Source organism: Heliangelus exortis, chromosome 1 (assembly GCF_036169615.1).
Source record: "Heliangelus exortis chromosome 1, bHelExo1.hap1, whole genome shotgun sequence".
Lineage (NCBI taxonomy): Eukaryota > Metazoa > Chordata > Aves > Apodiformes > Trochilidae > Heliangelus > Heliangelus exortis.
The window spans coordinates 71,771,715-71,784,670 of NC_092422.1; the positions used below are offsets into that span (position 1 = coordinate 71,771,715).

Genomic DNA, 12,956 nt, shown 5'->3' on the forward strand with positions numbered 1-12,956 from the left:
GACGGGCCCCGGGGGGCCCGCAAGCCACTTTCCCCCGGCCGGGGCCCCGGCGGGAGGGCTGCCGCCCTTTCCCCGCAGTCGACGTGTCTGCGTCTGGGCCCGGCTTCCGTGGCGCGGGGTGCGGTCGCCCGACCGGGCCCCGCCGCTTCCCTCCTCCTCCGCAGGCCGGGGGATGTGGCCGTAGAGGGAGGGCTCTCCTTCTCCGGCCCCTTTCTCCGGCCCGGCTCTCCGCGGCGTGGGAACAGCCGAGCGGGGCGGAGGCAGGGGCCGGGCCCTGGCGGAGGGAGGGAGGGAAGATGGCCGGGGCAGGCGCCGGGCGGGAGAGGGGGGAGGCGACGGCGGGGCGCTGCTGAGCGGCGGGGCGGGGGCTCTCGGGCCGGCGGGCCGAGCTCGGGGGCTGGGAGCCGCGGCGGCGCGGGGCAGGTCCCGGGCGGGGTTAGGAAGCGCGGCGGGGCTGGTCCCGGCGTGGAGCGAGGCTTACGCGGGGGAGGATGAGCCCGGCGCGGCGCAGCCGGAGCCGCCCGAGTCCCGCTCCCTGCGGGGCCGCCTGTTAGTGCTGGAGGAGGAGGAAGAGGAGGAGGCGGCGGCGGCGGGCGGCCGCGGCCCGGGCGGGACGGGAGCTGCCCCGGCGGCGGGCGGGGAGCGGGTTTCGACCGGAGCTGGGCGGCGGCGGCCCGGCGGCGGAGCGGCCATGCCGTGGTTGAGTGGCGGGCGGCGGCGGCGGCAACAGCAAGTGGCGGCGGGACAGGGCGGCGGGCCGCCGGCGGGCGGGCAGCGGGGCCGGGAGAGCTCGGAGCTACCGCTGCCCGCCGGCTGGGAGGAAGCGAGGGACTACGACGGGCGAGTCTTTTATATCGACCACAACACCCGGCAGACCTCGTGGATCGACCCCCGGGACAGGTAAGGAGCGGGAGCCGCCGGCGGTCGGGGAAGATCCCGGGGGAAGGAGCGCCCGAGCCCGGTTCATTCCGTCGGGCGCCGGCCCCGCCGCCGTGGGGGACGGGGTGCGGAGAGGGGGGGTCGGGGAGGCCGGCCTCTCCGTCCCCCTCTCTCCGTGCTCTCCCCCCATCGGCGGCGGGGCCAGGCCCATCGGCGACATTTTCCTTCCCCCGGCCGTGGCTGTGGAGAGGGTGTGGGCGACGGCGCTGCCGGTGCCGCTGTCGGCAGGGCGGTCCGGTCCGGTTCGGCTCGCTTCGCCCCGAGGCGGGAAGTCGGGCAGAGGTTGTTAGGGGGGCCGTGTCATCCCGGCCCTCCTCGATCCGATCGATGCGTGTGCAGACCGGAGGGGCAGAGCCCCTATTCCAGGGGCTGAGCGGTTTGCCTACGGTGTTAAATTCGACTCATTAAAAAAAAAAAAAAAAAAAAAAAAAAAAAAAAATCCAAGAAAACACCAAAACACATAAAACAAGAATTAAAGTTTTTTTGTTTGGTTGGATTTTTTTTTTTTTCTTTTTGGTGGGTGCTGACCCCAAGTGTTACCTCTGTGTGGAGGGCAGACGGGAGCATTCTGCCTCCGTTTGTACCCCCTGAAATACCAGCCCCGCATTAACCGAATGGCTTGGCCATTCTGATTTATTAGCCGGGCTGAACTAATTGGCAGCAGCAGGCTGGAGGCATGCTGAAGTAATTTGGTAGATTACCTCCTCATAAAAGATAACGCTGCGTGGAGGTAAGCAAACCGGTAAATTCCTGCAGTTAGTTTGACAAATACGCGGTCTGCTACAAATTACCCGTCTGCTGCCTCGTTTCGGGGGAGACTTTTCACGTCTCTCGGGCCTGGCTCTGCGTGGTGAGCTTGGGTTAGGCCTTTTAATTTTGATTAGGCCGAATAAAGGCAGGCAGAGTTAAAAAAAAAAAATTCAGTCGAATTGCCTTATGAGCAATATTTAGGCGTCGTAGCTTCGAAGTGCTGGGAGTACGGGCTGTGTGTAGCCGGTACTGCCCGGTGAACGCAACCTCGCTTGGAAGCTTTCGCCTAAAAATTTCCATGCGGAGCTGGTGAACACAAGTGTTAGTATTCGAGGTGTCTGCGAAATAAGAAACATATGTCTCTGTGTAAGCTTTTCTATATTAAACAATGTTTTTATAGTAAGTGAAAGTTGGACAAGGACAGTTTGAACCTCAGCCAGGGCTACCTTGCCAGAAGTATGCCTGGAATGTTAAGCAGGCCACAGAAACATTTAAGCACAGTCTGGGTTAAAGACTGTAGTAATTTGAGCGATTTCTGCCGTCTTGCACAATGATACATAACTGTTTAAATAGCCTAAATATTTACCTACCAGATCAAGATCTTTTGTCTTGCTTATGCATGCATATATTTTTTGCTGAGGCATTAAATATTTGTTAGTATGCTTTAGATAGCACATTTTTTTGTCAACGTGTATGCGTTTTAACGTTTGCTTTTTTGTAATATGTTGTGTTAAAGGTAACTGATGACACAACAATATCTCTGAGGCTACTCTGCATGCCATCCTTTCCACTAAATTTGAGAGGGCATGTGGTTTTGTCTTCTGGAATATATTGCATACAGACAATAATGAAAAATATTTAGCCTTTTACTGCAGTGTTTAAATTCAGTTCCCATTCAACTTAAATGGTATTGCTAAAAGGGTTGCTTTGGGTTTTGGAGAACTAACTGAAATGCCACATGATGCTTGAAAATGTCTACATTTTTTACACCAATGTTTAATCTTAGATTTATTTTTCAGATTGGTGAAGGACAGGTTGTAGAATAGAGATTGAGCCATTTACACTGGCGCAGATAGAAAAGGCATGGTGTTTTCATGAGCATGTATCTGTAGAATTCTTGAATTCTGTAGAATTCAAGTGGAAGGATCTAGTTTTATGATTGCAGAGTCAGGTCGAGGATAGATTACTGTTACTTTAGTGAGATACCTGTGTTCTGCATAGCAGAAAGTGTTGAATCTTTAGTTTTCACTGCACCTATTCAGATTCCCATGGGCAGCATCAAAGTAGGAAGGATTAGGTTAGTTATGCTCTGCCAAAGTTTGGGAAAGGAAGGTCAGGGCAGCAGGGAAATGGTGCTAAAGCTGTATTTTTAGGAATAGAAGATGAAAAAGTGGAGGGCAGATTAATCTCTTTGTGTCATAGCATTTTGATTTTGGTAGAGAATGACAGAGATCACCCTCCCCTTTCTGTGTTTGAATGGTTTAATTTTAATCCAGGAGGAACTGGACAAAACTTTGGGACCTCAGGCCATGCTGCACTTGATCAGGGCTCTGAGAATCAGCACCTCCAAGCTTTCCTATGGGCAGTAGCCTCATAAGCATCCCCACAGGCTCCTCTTTCACTGTAGCTGGCACTTAGTTTGTTTTTCTTTTCAGCATTCCCCCTGAGATTTCTCAGCCTTTTGTATAGTTTGGTTAGCAAATCTAATGCGAAGCAGTTATTTGATTAAAAAACAAAACAAAAAAAAAATCTCCCATCCCTCTAGCTTTTTTTCCCATTGAAGCCAAGAAGAGAAGGAAATGCTAATTGGATAGGTTGAGGAAGGACAAATGTTCTCTATATAGGATTTTGGAGTTTGGGAGATGAAGGGTGAAAAGGCAAAGGAGGTAAGTTATGGTAATACAGAGTGAGAGTGGATAAGGGACACAAAAGTGAGTGCCTTATAGTTTCCTATGGAAGAAAAAGTGGCCTAAATGAAGCAAAAAGCAGGAGAACAGTAGAAGAGAGATACAATGAGCAGATTTGAGAGGCATCTTCAGTGTCAAATCAGTAGTTAGGTTGGGGATGATACTGTGTTGATCTGTGTGGACTGTGTGTGATAAACAGATTGTGGATGGTTGTGTAGCAGATCCTGTAGATCTCAGAATGGAGCTGTTCAGTGCATGTTTTATCTCACAGTAGTAGTTGTCTTTTATCTTAATAGATCATAAGTTCTTCTAGGCAGCAACCTGCCTTTTTGTCTTGTGTTTGCACTATATTGAGATTCTGGTCAATAACTTGGGATTGTAAATGATCTTATAAAAGACAGACTTTTGTGGTTGATATTGATGATCCTCATGGCACCAAGGATCTTAATTGCTGTTGCTGTTTCTTACAAGATTGTGTTTTCATGTGGTTAGAGTTTAGCCAAAATGGTTGGCGTTTGGCAAAAGCTTTCCAACCTAGTGAGTCTTGTTAGATTTGTCATATGGAGAAACTTCAGCTAAAATATAGGGTCTTTTTTCAGCAATGCTAAAGGGAAGGGAGTGTTTATTTCAGTTTCTTCATGTGAGGTGTTTGTTTGAAGATTCAAATAATATTGTTTTGGAGCAACGGTTTAAACTCAGAAGGTGTAGCAGAGTTTTTTTTACATAGAGAAAGAATTCATTTTGGTCAGTTTGACAGGCACTGAAATATCAGTATGATCTGGGTTAAACAGATTTTAGCATCTGTATTTGCAGAAACTTCCTGCAAGCCAGACTGCTGGTATGTTAATTGAAGTCAAGAGAATTCTTCTGTCCTGTGTCCTCATCAGCATCTTAATTCTGAGAGCTAAAATCTGCTTAATTTGAGCACAGGAGAAATATTCTGTCCTTGTAGAGGAGATGGGTTGGAACTTGCAGTATGGGAACAAGTGGGGTTGACCTTGGAATTTGACAGGTTGTGGAAATCAAAGCAATCAGGAGTTGTGGGGTAGGGAGAAGAAGGGATGGCACCTGAAGCCTGGGAAGAAAAAAGTAGGGGAACTGGACTGAAAACCAGTAGGGCAGGGAAAAACAGCTAAGAAGAAACCGGTCTGGTGAGAGTTCAGGGTGTGATGGTGTCAGCTCTTTTCTTGGCTGTACAGGGAACCCTGAGGGAAAAGAAGGAGCCTTAATTTTGGATGAGGAATTTTCAGAGTCAGAAGATACTCGTGCAAGGCAGCATGCAAAGTCTAGGTGAAGAAAGGAAGATAGTTTGAAGATAATATAAAAACTTTGTGTGAAGTTTGAGGACGGGGATCAGGAAGTATAAGATGTGCTGGATGAAGAGCCTGATGAAAAGCCAGAGTTGTGGAGATTGGAAATAAGCAGGAAAGGCTAAAGGGCTTGAAACAAGGAGTCAGCTTGGGAAATCCTGTCGCTAGGCAGGTATTTGTGCTATTAGGTGTGCAGTAGAAACGCTCCAGTGAGTGATGGGCAGAAAGGTCCAGAGTGCTGGCTGTTTTTTTGTTGAACTATTTCAGAACTTCTCATTATGATAATATATTTGCTTTTAGCAAATGTGTATATTACCCTGTTTGCCTCTTCTCTCAGTGTGGTAGGACAAAGTCAGTCCATTACTACTCTTGTTTCTTATGGTACTGCACAAGACCAAGTGAGGTGTTCAGACCCATGTGCTGGTGTGATGATGCACGATGCAATATCTCCTTCCCCAGTTTGAGTTTAGGAAGAAAAAGGAGATTTCAAGTAAAGCAAGAGAATATTCACGTCAATATTCAAAGCTAGAAAATTCCGTACTGAAGTTGCTTGACTGCATCTTATGTTATATTGAGAGCATTTTTAGTTACAAACTACTTTTTTTTTTTCATATATTTTCTTGCTTCATTTGATACATGGAGAGGAGCAACACTGAGACCAGATCAGAGGGCTTTGAAATAGATGGGAATCACTTCTGAAGTTTTTTTCCAATAGTGGAAGATGTGCCCCTCCCTAGTGAGACAAAGATCTTTTGGCACGCCAGCACATGATCCCACTAGAAAGGAAACAGTGTTTTTGTCAAGGCAAGTGAGTATCTCCTAGAGTATTGTATCTGTCCGGTTGATGTTACTCAGGAACCCAAAGACAATCAGAAGCATTTAAATGAAGATTTTTCACAAACTTTTCCTGGGTTTAGCTTAAACCTCCACGCTAAGTGTCTCAATTAGTGTAATTCAGTATTAGAATTAATATATTTATTTTCAAAGCATGAGAAAGATGAAGGCAACCAAATAGTATCACTGACATTTTTTTGAAAGTTTGCTTAGAGTTCACATGTGTTTTCAGGCTTTTCATGTCTACTTCCTTTTTGTTGTATTTTGATTATCGGCTGTGTTAACACATTTTTGGTTTAAACTAATGCTGTTTGTGGAAAGGGAAGAAAAAGTGATTGTTGATCGTTATTTTAATATTCCCTCTGAAAACATCATAATGGCTGGACTGATTCTAATCACATCCTCTTATGACTGTGATGCAGACTTAATGTAAAACATAAAATGTAACCTATAGGATACAGAAATATATTTTTGGAAGGGATGTCTTGAAAATGTTTGAAGGGGAGCAGAACTAGTGAAATCCTAATTTGGTTGTGATTTTATAGATTGGCTCTCTGAGCCGTCAGTGCCAGTCTCACAAGAGTTACAAGATAATTGTAAAGGGAAAAAAAAAAATGGAATGAGTATGGATCTGGAAAATATGCTTTCCCATGAGAGTGAAAGAGCTTGATTTATTCAGCTGAAGTGATGTTTAAGAAGTGGTTTGAGTACTGTTCATAAAGAGAGATGATATCGGAGACTTCAGAGCTTTTTTGTTTAGTGGATTTATAATAATATATGATAGCTAGAAGTTGAACCCAGAATTATGATATGTTTTTAATATTAAGAGTTATTAAATGTCAGAGTAGTTTTCCCCTTTCTAGATTAAATTATCTAATTCAGGTTTTTTTGTTTGTTTTTTCCTGTTTTAAGTCAGCCATCTCTTGAAGTACCTTCGTCTGTGACCATCTACTTTTACTGCCTCCATTGCACTGATATTTCATTTGACCTATTTATTGTAGATGCAGCTGAATGTAACTCATAAGGCTTGGCAGAGCAGTCATTGTTTCATTAGAAAATGGAGAACTTCTTTATCTGGTTATTTCTCTGAACGCAGCAAAGAAGAAATCAAATTTATCTCCATCACTTGAGGCATCTGAGTCACAGTAGTTGCATCATTTGATTGCCTTGGGTTAGCAGTAAATACAGGGGACCCCATAGAATGTATCTTAAAAACATTGCATATAAAGTAGTACTTGAGGTCCAGATGTTTTGAATTTTCTGTGCAAACGTCAAGCCTGAATGCAGCCACAGCCACAGCGTGGATGGGAAAGCTGTGCAACTGCTCCCTTGGCATGTGACTGGGAATACACGCTGCAGCTCATGGTGTTGAGAAAGGGCTGGGGTGCCCTAAACCTTCCTGGGCAGTCTGCACATACTTGCACTTTAGTTCTTGTTCAGAATAATCCAGTAATGTTTTTAAAGGGACACTGACATTCACACACACACACACACACACACACACACACACACACACACACACACACACACATCGAAAATCTACCTATCTACCTTTCAGGAGAGAGATAAATTCATTTATTTTATTTATTGATTTATTAATCCTGGGTAGTTCATTTTCAGTTAGGCAGATATTTAACTTCATATTGTAGCTTCTATAAAAGTGGACGTAGCCTCAAACATGGTAGAATTAATGTTAGTTCAAGCTGAATCTTTTGTTTGATAGATTCTGATAATTAAATGTTAATCAGCTGATTCTTGGTATTATTGCCTTTTTTCTTGATACCAGCTGTCTGATTTAAATGTTTTTCAAAATAGCTTTTAATTTCTTGTCAGATTTATGTTGCTTGGGAAGAAGCAGTGACTGTATGAAGTGAGCATTCGTGTTTTCTGATAAACCACTCTTGTAATTTGATATTGTTAAAAATGAGTGCTACATCTCCAGTCATTGAGCATTATAAATGTTTTTAGCAATATTTCAGTGTGTCAGAAAATAGAGGTGGGAGGTATCTACTCTCTCTTCATAGAGGTGAAAATTTTTTCTTGAGTACAGCAGTTATTACTAATTATTTAATTAATTGGTTTATATTGGTTAAAATAGATATAATTTGAAAATCTAACTTACATAGCATAAAACTACAAGATCTTATGCATGTATGTTACAGCATCAAAGCTATTGGGCTGTGGAAACCTCATTAGCAAAAAAATGCTGTTAAGCTTCTTAATGTTTCGTTAAAAGTGAAATTTGTGTGTGTGTGTGTGTGTAGTTTTAACCTCTAAATGGAAGCATTTTCAGCAATTACAGAATGCAGACACCTGCCATATTGTATTTGTGAGCATATTAGAAAGGACTAAATTAGCACTTGTGATTTAAGTATATTGCAGCCATGTGATGGTAGATGGCTTTTCCTTGAAGGGTTCTGTGAGGTGGTGCTGACTGCCTCACATGTGCATTGGGTCTTACACACTGAGAAATGGTAGTCGGGCAGATGCTGTCAGTGCTTGCAGCTGTCAGTGCTTGCAGAAGGTACTTCCCTATCCTTTGTATACATACATCAATGTATATCTGAATCAGTATAGGCATAATGGTTGTATTTATTGTCATTAAACAGCACTGAGCATTGGTAAAAAAAAAATCGGGTATTTGCATTAAAGGATCTTCCAAAGGGGGATCTGTAATTGACACATGTGAAGATGCAAGATTTGAAATGTCACAAGGCTAGGGCCGGGTTTTCAGTTCTGCTATCTTGAGAAAAAAATTCCTATTTAGGGTTGGATTTTAGTGATAAGTTTAGTTTGAGAGATAACAACTTAGTGTTTTTAGTGAATGTAAATGTAGTGAATGTAAATACAGTGACAGCACTGTGCAAACATGAGAACTAATGACTGGTAGACAATAATAATAATAAAAAAAAAAAATTAGAAACTTATCTAGCAAAGTCCTGTCAAGAAACTTCATAGAGGTGCCTGTTAAGTGTAACCTTGGCGTATAATTTTTTTATTGTTTACCGGAAGGTAGAGCTTTGTAAAGTTGTATGTGAGGCCAAGCAGGAGTATTTAGTTGATATTTTAGTGAAACAAAGTAAAACTAATACTTCTTCTGCCTGCAGTTAAAAATAGAACTTCCTGAGTATCTTATCTACTGCAGATGTGACAGTTCACATTCACCAGCAAAGCCAGCCAGTATCGAAGCTTTTAAGTAATCTTCAACTTTTTTCTGGTTGAAAGCAGCTAGCTAAAGAAAACATGCTCTAGGTACTTTTCCTACCTCTTTCCCTGTGGTGGCAGAGCAGCTTGCACCACTCTGTGAGCTTTTGCAATACAGAACCCTTGAGCTACTGCTTAGCTGCTGCCAAAAGCAGCACTGTCCTCCCTGCCAGACTCATGGTCTTGCCCCCTCTCTTGCACTGGTGCTGGTGTTTATCTGACCTTATGGTAAGATGAATTAGGGAAAGAAAAAAAAAGTCTGTATGGTATTTTATTTGTCTCATTTTGAGAAGGGTAGTTTTCAGCTGGTTTAGGTCCCTAAGCTGACTTAACCTTCAGGGCAGATGAGTATTTAAGTGGCTTATGTCAATTAAGTTTAATTCAGTAAGGAATTGGATTAGGCAAAAGTGATGAGTCAGTTTAAAACCTTCTTTGAGTAAATCCTCTTTGTGAGTGGCAGTCCTGACTACCGATTTTTAAATTACCCTCACAGGAAAACAACACATTTCTAAACAAGCTTTGGGTTATGTTTAAAAAGGAAGGAGTCAAAGACATTAGATGGATGTATAAAAGCCAACAGAAGTCAAATAGGTGGCAGAGTCAGTTTTTTAGCTGAGAAGCACCATTGAAGTGGCTGTTACGTGAGAGGGCTACAAGCAGCAGAACTGATTTGGGGTATCAGCAGCAGCTTGGAAACACCCATGAAAGATTTTGTGAAGTCAATAGTTGACGTTGCCTTCCCTGAAGTTGGTGCATGAGAGAATTTGATCCAGGACCCAGACTGGTGCCTGGGGAGGATATCAGCACTGCATTACCTTGGAGGTGTGCCTGAGAGGAAACAGAATAAGATGATGTGCAAGATGTGGAGAGGAACTTGACAGTGGAGCATCTTCAAGGAGGATCTGGGTTTGGTTTAGAGGCGTAGGATGTAACTGGGAAAGGGTGGAACATGAAAAGGCATGTTAGTACCTCAACAAAAAAACCAAATCTTGGGGGGACTTGGAAGGTGGCTTTGTAATGAGTATTTGTAGCTGTGACTCATCAAAAGATTGTTACACTGGCACTGGGGAATTTTTTTAAGGGACTATAGTGGGTCAAGGTTGGAATTGCCAGGTTGCGGAGGAGAAGATTGTAATACCTGAATTAGATGAAAAAGATTTTTGTCTCTCCTCTTAGAGAGAGGAGCGGGGACTTTGATGATATATTTTTTGCCAAGCCTGTTTGATGGAGATAAATCCATCAGTTCTTAAGCAGTTATTAATGGCAAGGGAACAGGGATGTAGGCTTTCTTCTGCCATGATACAAAGGTCTTGATAATTTCTTGATTCCGTTCCAGATAGGAAGATTAGTTTGGACTTAGTACAATTAGGGTGTGCTAAAAGCATGGCGAGACATGATCTGTCACTTTTAATGGCCCATTGAATCGTTTGAGTCAGCCCTTTAATATATAGCTAGCCTACTGGTGAGGCTTGCTCTAGATATATGTTGCATGGTCAAATAAGCTGCAGTATTTCTTAGTTTGTTTCTCTGCCTTTTTGTGGGTGTTTTCTGGAGCAGGAAAGGCTCTTGTGTCCACTGATGAGCTTGGTGGTCTCCCTGTGGTTTGCAGGGTTGAGGAGATTCTGTGCTGTACTGTTAGCTCTTTTGGCTGAAGGAGATGATTGCCATCAGGGGCTGAATTAGTGAATATCAAAAGCTGAAGCAACTGTTTTTTCATTTTTTGTTGTCAAAGACTTTTTCTATTTCAGTATATTAAATTGGCAATGGGACAAAAATAAAGTAGAGTGATATCAACACCCTTGAACCAGCAACAGAGAATCAAAGGATATCTTTCATAGCTTTCTGAAAGAGTTATTTTCAAGATGAAATATCTGTGGAGAATCTTGTTGAAACTATTTTGATTTATATTGTACTTAGGCTAAAGCTCTTTCACACACAGAGGTTAGAATTTTATATGGCCAAATACAAAGTTTGGTATCAAAGCTGAAAATGCATAATATTTCAAAACTGACTTACTTAATCTTGAATTACAGTTTGAACAGCTAAAAAGAAGACTTTAAGAAAACCTTAATATACAATGCATTCTTAGAAAGAGTAGCTTATCCATGTTTGGGAAGGCAGTTGAAGTGCTGTATAATTATTTAATTCTATAGCATAAACAAATTGTGACACACTCCTCAGAGGAGGATACAGTCCAGAGTTACTAGTCATGAACTGCAATTCTGTGAATGCTTAAAAGAGAATGTCAGAATAAAAAGTAAACCATCATTGGGGCTTTCTTTTGGCAATACAAGGATAATTAGTAGATAGGAGAAAGCATTGTTATGCATTTGGAAATCAGTGTTTAAACACTTAATGTGTGTCATCTGCTGCCTCAACAATAACAACTTTTGAGTAAGAAGACAAGACAGAGTATTAAAGATGTGATAAGGCACACGGGTAAAAACACCCAGACCCCCAACTTCAGAGTAAGGCAGAGAATCCCAGAGAAAATTATGTAATGACCATCTCATTGCTGTTGGGCTTATAGGTCAATTGTAGTTGTATCTTAGTAGTTTCTAACACTAAAATTGGTGACTAACACAGATTAACCTGTTGATTATTCATGATGAGCTAGAGGAAGCATCTCTTTTTATAATAAAAACCCAAGAACTCGGAAATGCATAGAAAGACTCAGGATGCAATAGGTAACTTGTCAAAATTAAGTTAAGGAACTTGCATATTGCATATTCATATGCTTATTTCCAGCTCTATGCAGTGTACTGGGCGATGACATTTAAAGAAAACAGTGTAAGTTACTTTGTGGTGGTTTGAGTTCTCTTATCTTTGTTTTTCTACCAGCTCATAGTTTATTCAAGGAAAAACTTAGTCCTGCTCTTGTGGCTATGGGTGTACTAAGATCTGTGATAAATGGGCACCATGTGCTCAAGACTACACAGGCATTTGAATTCCACTTTAATGTAGCAGCTCAGTTGGGTCAATTAAATGATTTTTTTTTGTTGTTTAGAAACATGTTTACTAGTGCCAGCTTGTAGAAAGATGGTTAAAGCTGCTTTTGTTTGAAGCAATGGTCTGATTTCTCATGTGTCTTGAGATTCCTCTTGAGTAATCACATACAGTCCTTCCCTAAATACACCTACACACGTGAGCTTCCAGTTTCTTCATTTTTTTTTAATGTTTCTGACAGTGAATTCTTCTTTTAGAAGTACTCCTATAATCTATTGAAGCCTACTTCTCAATTGCAGTTTGATTTTGATGCTTCTTTCTCATCTGCATGCAAAAGACATAGTTTTAACTAAACAGCCATGTTTCGTGGAGGTTTTAAAAACTATTTTCCACAAAAGAAAAGCAAAGGTGTTTCCATTAAAAATGGTCAGGTATTTTTGATCATCTGTATTTTGATTCTGAATTGGTTTGCATTGCCTTTAGTGAAGCTTTAAGAGTAAAGAGGAAGGTAGGTTGTGAAAACTTCTTTTTGATTTCACTCATTTCTCAGCCCCTGGATACTGCAGGTTAATGCACATGTAGTCCAGCATTTTAATGTACTTGTTTATAGCCAGGACTTCAGTGACTCCAGTTACCTGTATTAATCAAAAGTAGTAACAAGATACTTGTAACCTTTTGCCTTAGTCCAGGGGACCATGCACAGAGTCAGAATGAGAGATTCTTGTGCTTGACCTGATCTTTCCTTTCACATTGTTTGTATTTAATAGTCCCGTGCGCTTTGGGAGTGAGTCCTTTTACATTGATCTGCAGTGTGGGGCATGATTAGTGTTCTTGAAGTGTTATTTAGTACCTTTTATTCAGGAAGATGATGATGTTGAGAGAAAAAAAATTAGCTACTGAATCATGCATGAAAAAGCAGTTGAGACTTTTTTGTTTTGTTTGTTGTTGTTTTTTTTTTAACTAGTTACATCTAAAAATATTTTTTCCAAAAAACGTCAGTAAATGCTTTAATTTTTGCCTTTAAAAAAAAAAATCTTTTCCTTTAGCCTATCTTTGGAGTAAAGTG

The 12,956-nt window shown here is 42.0% G+C and overlaps 1 protein-coding gene across 4 annotated transcripts in view; it reads left to right on the forward strand.

The window, feature by feature from the left end:
* The first annotated feature begins 380 nt into the window (after positions 1-380).
* WWC3 (WWC family member 3) overlaps positions 381-12,956 on the forward strand; it is a 100,076-nt gene continuing 87,500 nt past the window's right edge. For 2 of the 4 annotated variants that reach the window (XM_071747930.1, XM_071747938.1), the window contains exon 1: positions 556-900. In XM_071747930.1, coding sequence (XP_071604031.1) covers positions 692-900 — 209 coding nt within the window. In that variant the 5' untranslated portion in view covers positions 556-691. Of the gene's footprint in view, positions 901-12,956 lie in introns of all 4 variants that reach the window. The other 2 variants (XM_071747947.1, XM_071747921.1) reach the window with 2 other exon arrangements.